Source organism: Colobus angolensis, unplaced genomic scaffold (genome assembly GCF_000951035.1).
Source record: "Colobus angolensis palliatus isolate OR3802 unplaced genomic scaffold, Cang.pa_1.0 Scaffold89, whole genome shotgun sequence".
NCBI lineage: Eukaryota > Metazoa > Chordata > Mammalia > Primates > Cercopithecidae > Colobus > Colobus angolensis.
In genome coordinates this window covers 466,274-471,197 of record NW_012122820.1, presented here as the reverse complement: position 1 = coordinate 471,197, position 4,924 = coordinate 466,274, and the positions used below count along the sequence as shown (strand labels likewise).

At 56.8% G+C, this 4,924-nt stretch overlaps 1 protein-coding gene across 2 annotated transcripts in view; it reads right to left on the bottom strand.

Moving 5' to 3' along the window:
* The window catches only part of PANK4 (pantothenate kinase 4), an 18,410-nt gene that overhangs the window by 13,061 nt on the left and 425 nt on the right, over positions 1–4,924 (bottom strand). Inside the window, exons 2-3 of one of the 2 annotated variants that reach the window (XM_011930983.1) lie at positions 719–801; positions 103–317 (exon numbers count right to left, since the gene is read on the bottom strand). In XM_011930983.1, coding sequence (XP_011786373.1) covers positions 103–317; positions 719–801 — 298 coding nt within the window. The remainder of the gene's footprint in view (positions 1–102; positions 318–718; positions 802–4,924) is intronic. The other variant, XM_011930984.1, reaches the window with a different exon arrangement.

Here is a 4,924-nt window from a genome sequence, read left to right as displayed (position 1 = left end):
CAGCCGGGCCCGTGAACGATCCGACGCATGATCGGACGCACGAGCACCAGGGACTCAGGGGCAGCCACATGTTCCTTCCTCGCCCTCGAGGTCCTCACTCACTTCAGCCGCAGCTTCTCTTCGATGAGGTCCTTGAACTTGTAGGCCCCGCCCCCGGTCGCCTGGATGACCTTGGTCTCTGTGTTGACGAGATGGTCTTTGATGAAGTCCAGGCAGGCCTCGATGTAGGTATTCTCAAACTTAATGAAGTGCAGTCGAGCAGTGATCTCTTCTTGAACTGAGATCTCGTAGGGCGGCTCGTGGTCACGTTCTGTGTCCTGGAAAACAGTAGGGGAGGCCGCATGAGTGTGGGGCACCGTGCTGGGCTGGGTCGGGCACACCCTGCCCTAGCGGAGCTGGCCGTTCACACCAGCCTTCAACCAGGCAGGGCTCTGAGGCAGACTCCTGGGCAAGAGGGAGGAGCCTAGGACCGTGGCGACCTCAGGGCCACCCAGCAGGAGCAGAAGCCTCCCCCAGCGGGAGCACGGGCGGGCACAGGTTCCTGAAAAGGGTCTTAAAGGGACACGGTGGAAGGCAGGGGAGGCTGTCCGTGCTAGAAACTCCCAGGACATGGAAGCCGAGGTCTGCAGCAGCAGAGGGGTGACTGAGTGACAAGGGCCAGGTTCAAGATGACAGAGGAGCGGCTGTCCCGCCCCGGGAGATCACGGCGCAGGCTCACCTTTCCCGAGTGGTCGAAAGACCGCACCTTGGCGACTTTGTGCTGTACCGTTGAATAGTAGGCCAGCTTGGTTAACGACCCGCCTGCAGGGGAGACATACACTGGGCAGAATTCAGGACCAGGACAGCGCAGGGCTGGGGTCCATCCCCCACGCTCTCTGGGTGTCTTGGAGACTAAAATCTCTGTGGATGGAGGGTTTGGGGCTACTGGAACTTAAAAACCCTGTGGGCGCAAAAGAGAGGATGGGAAAATGGACAATCAAATCTATACTTTTCTTTTCCCAATTCTGCTCCTCCTCAGCTCCCTGGCCAAACTGAGTTCAAGAGGTCCCACTTCCCCATGGCACCAAGTCCTGCAGATGAAAGGGAGAGCCGTCTTGCTTTGGGTAACCTTGGTTATCCTCATTGCTTTAAGAAAATTCAGTTTCAAGTGATCTTGCTAATGACCCAAAGCGAAAAGCTGACAAATCCAGGCGTTTTAAGAAGTATCCCCTCGACACAAAGGAGGCTCTTTTCACAGCCCAGGGCAGTAACCCGGCCTGAGCAGCTCCCCTACCCTGGAGAGGCAAACAGTGCCGCTGGCTACTCTTGAGAGGCTCTGGGCAGAAAATGCAGCCGCAGCCCCAAAAGTAGCCAGAAGAAGTCAGAGGCCACCAAAGTCTTTCCCCGTGGGCCAAAGTCTCTCTGCGGTTCCAGAGAAGCCCTGCGGCTCCCAGGATGCTGCTGTGATCAAAGGCTGGAAGGGGCTTTACGCACCTGAACCATGTTTCAGGGAAAGGTGAAAAGATCCTTGGAAAGGCCTTTTCAAGGATAAATTCTTCTAAGTTTAAAAAAAAAAAAGGGACATTTTTGAGGCTACAGGTGTGTTCACAGATTTGAAGCTCCATGAATGACAAACAGAAAAAGAAACAAAACGTGTGACTTTAAGTTCACTGTGTGGTGTACGGTGACTGAACAGAGTGCATTTTTTACGGGGCCTGAAAAAAAGAGGCAAAAATCCCGCATCATGAGAGTAAGGAGGCTAAAGCTATGTTCAAATGGTTGTGTTTTGACAAAATACTCTAAGGTGGAGAACAAACACTCATCGGTAAAGAGATTTGGAAACACCAAGGAAACAGCCAGTGTTGTTCCTGTAACAAAACCCATCACGGCCAGGCCCCCCAGCAGCCGTCTCATGGCACTGCCTGCCTGGTGGTGAGCGTGGGCTCCCCGACGGCCGGCGTACAGTCCAGTGGACGTGTCACAGGTTCAATCTGATCCCCTGGCCCGTGGCTTTAAGCCTCCTTATCCCTCCCCCGCCCCCAGACCTGGCCAGGCCTGGAGAGTCTCACTAAAACACACCACTGGGTTGTCGACTCCCCTCGGCAAATAAACCGTTTTCTAAAACGACAGATGATGCAAGAGGATGAAGATCTATTTTAAGAGACTCATCAAAAGTCACTATAAACAAACTCTCAGGTCACAGAAATCCAATTTCAGGACCTGGGTTCTTTGTGTTAAATACACACCCAAACAGGATGTACTGAGGTTGGGACTGCGGTGGGGGTGGGTTGGTTTCTGCAAGATACGCATCCTCCCTCCCCTGCACTGAGAAGCCTAGTAAAGCCAGTGTTCCGTCTTCCTACTCCCCACACCCGGGGGGAACAAAAGGGGGCCTGAGGCGCGAGGAGGGCACCCAGAGCAGGAGGTCTGTTGGAGCAGAGGGAGCCTGTGGGCGGGGATCCTTCCGGGCTGAGCTCAGGGGCTCCTTGGAATCACAACACACCGCCTGGCAAGGCAGTGACAGGCTTGTCCCCTGGGCTCTCCAGGCTGCCCGCGCTCTGCTCTGAGGCCAACAGCATCGCCTGGCTGGTGGGAAGGGGGCTTCCCAGAGGTTTGGTCACCTGTGCTTTTCATACCTGAGCCAAGGTCTTCTAGTTCTCCCTGTCCCACAGGCCCCCATTCCTTCTTCCACTCTCTCTGGTCCTGTCTTTCCTCTTTGGGCACCAATGGAGGGCAGGACAGCCCAGCAGACACCACGGCACTGTGGCCCCTTCCTGTCCCACATGCCCCTGAGAAACCCTCTCCACGGCCTGCAGAAACCTAAAATCAGATCAAAGCTGCAGGTATGTTTTGAGAAACACAATGTCCCTGCTGCTTTCAAAGAGGTGAATCTGCTCAGCAGATATCAGCGTCCCATCGAGGGGAAAACAGCTTGCCAAAACCCAGGGCAGGTGAGCCTTCCTGGATCGGGAAACACGGGCAAAGGAAGAGGAAACGGGAGAAGCCTGCTTTTAAACAATACTGTTGACAAGCACATTGTCTTTGAGGGTTCCTGGGTTGAAGACACCCCACCCTCAGCCGTGGCCTCCCAGCGGCTCGGTCAGGAGTAACAAACAAAAGGTCTCCTCTCAGCGTCAGTCAATAGGTCCTCCTAAGAACCAGAGACACAGGACCCAGACACAGGGAGACTCTGAAGAGAGGAAATAAATACCAGCACTAAACAGACCTCTTAGAGTGTCCTTCTGCCAAGAAACCCCCTGGGCTCTGCCCAGAGAAGAGGCTGGTGCTCCAGGGCCCTCCAGGGCTGCGACAGCCCTTCCTGGACGGTTCCAGGTCTGCGGTTTCGCTGGCCTCTGGGGGCCACACAGAACATCCACGGTGAGCCCTGTTCTCCTGGCCATTCCCCAGGTGACTTATGCAGGTCAACTGCAATTGCATTTCACAAATATTTAATCCCGACTTGTTCCCAGTAACAGAATCCCCCAGCGTGAGGGCAGCAGAACCTTTCGGAGCACACGCTCTACCGAGCCCGAAGGTCTCAGAAGGCTGGGGAGCCTCTGGCGAGGTCTGCAGTAGACGATCCCCTAGGCTGGGGCTGCAAGCTCAGCACCTGCAGCCCAATAGCCAGGCGGTTCCAAGTCCTGTCAGGGTTCCCTAAAGATGCTACTCACACATCCTCATACCTGGCACCAGGCCACACCCCATAAGACGCACTGCCTCTCATAAGCTCACTGCAAGGTGGGAGCCAGGACCTACAGCTGCTTCCATTCTCATGTCCCCACTTCCCTAGAGGACACCTTTCCCTGGCTGGGCACCTCAGAGAGATGGCGACACCAACAACCCCAAGGACACCACAGCAGCAAACATGCTGGATGCACCAGGAGCATACAGTTCAGAGAGAATGGCCTGGGTCTGTCTGTCTGAGTCCCAACCTTTCCAGGGAGGTGGGAAGCAGTCAGCACAGCGGCAGGCCCATTCATCCCAGTATTTCCTGGGCGGCAAAGACAGGTCGGGCATCCTTTTGGGGGCTGGGGCTACAAGACACACCCCCGCTTTTGTGGGATTCACACATAAGCCGACTCAGCCTACAGCAGAAATGTGTGCTAAGAGAGAGAGAGATGTGAAGCGGCAGTGGCTATTCAAGGGGGTTTCTCCTGGTGAAGCTGCCCCCAGGAAGCCCTCATGTCTGAAACAGGGGAAGAGCAGGAGAGCAGGGAGTGGCAGGTTCAAATCCTGGTTCTGCCACTTTCTAGCCGGATGACGCTGGGCAAATTAGTTCACCTTTCTGGGTCTTAGTATCCTCATCTAGGAAATGGGAGTAATTCGCGTTCCTCCTCTGGGGTGGCTGGCTGGGAGATGTCCAGGAGTCAGGAGCGTGGGAAAAGGGTCTAGAACAGAGCCTGGCCAGCCGTCATTACTGAGAGCACTGCCATCAGGCAGGAGGGCCTGCAGCGGACCCTGGAGAGGCCAGGGCGGAAATGCAGGCCGCCTTGAAGGCCACGGAAGGCGCGGGTGGTTTTTAAACCAGAGGCACGAGTTCCCAGGACCTACGTCCACGGCCGCCTGAACTCACGCCCGGTGTCCGCTCTCCAGAGAGCGGGGCCTATGCACGGACGGTCCGGCCCGCGGGCCGCAGCTACCCAGGCCTCGGGAACACGCGGCCTTTTCGAGGCCACTCTGCCAAGGGCTTCCCACCGAACTCGTCCTCATCTAGACCAGAACTAAGGACCCCAACTCTCAGGCCAGCCACCGGCCAAGCGGCGGAGCCGGGGCGCCCAGCTGCCCATGCGGCCGAAGACATAAAATTCCGTCTGCTCCAGGGGCAGGCTGGCCGCCGACCCTCCCACCTCGCGGCGGGTAACGCCGGACTCCGGCCCCCCAGCCTCCCAGGAGACCGCGCGAACTACCAGGCCCGGCAGGCCCCGCTCTGGTCCCTGCGGCGCCT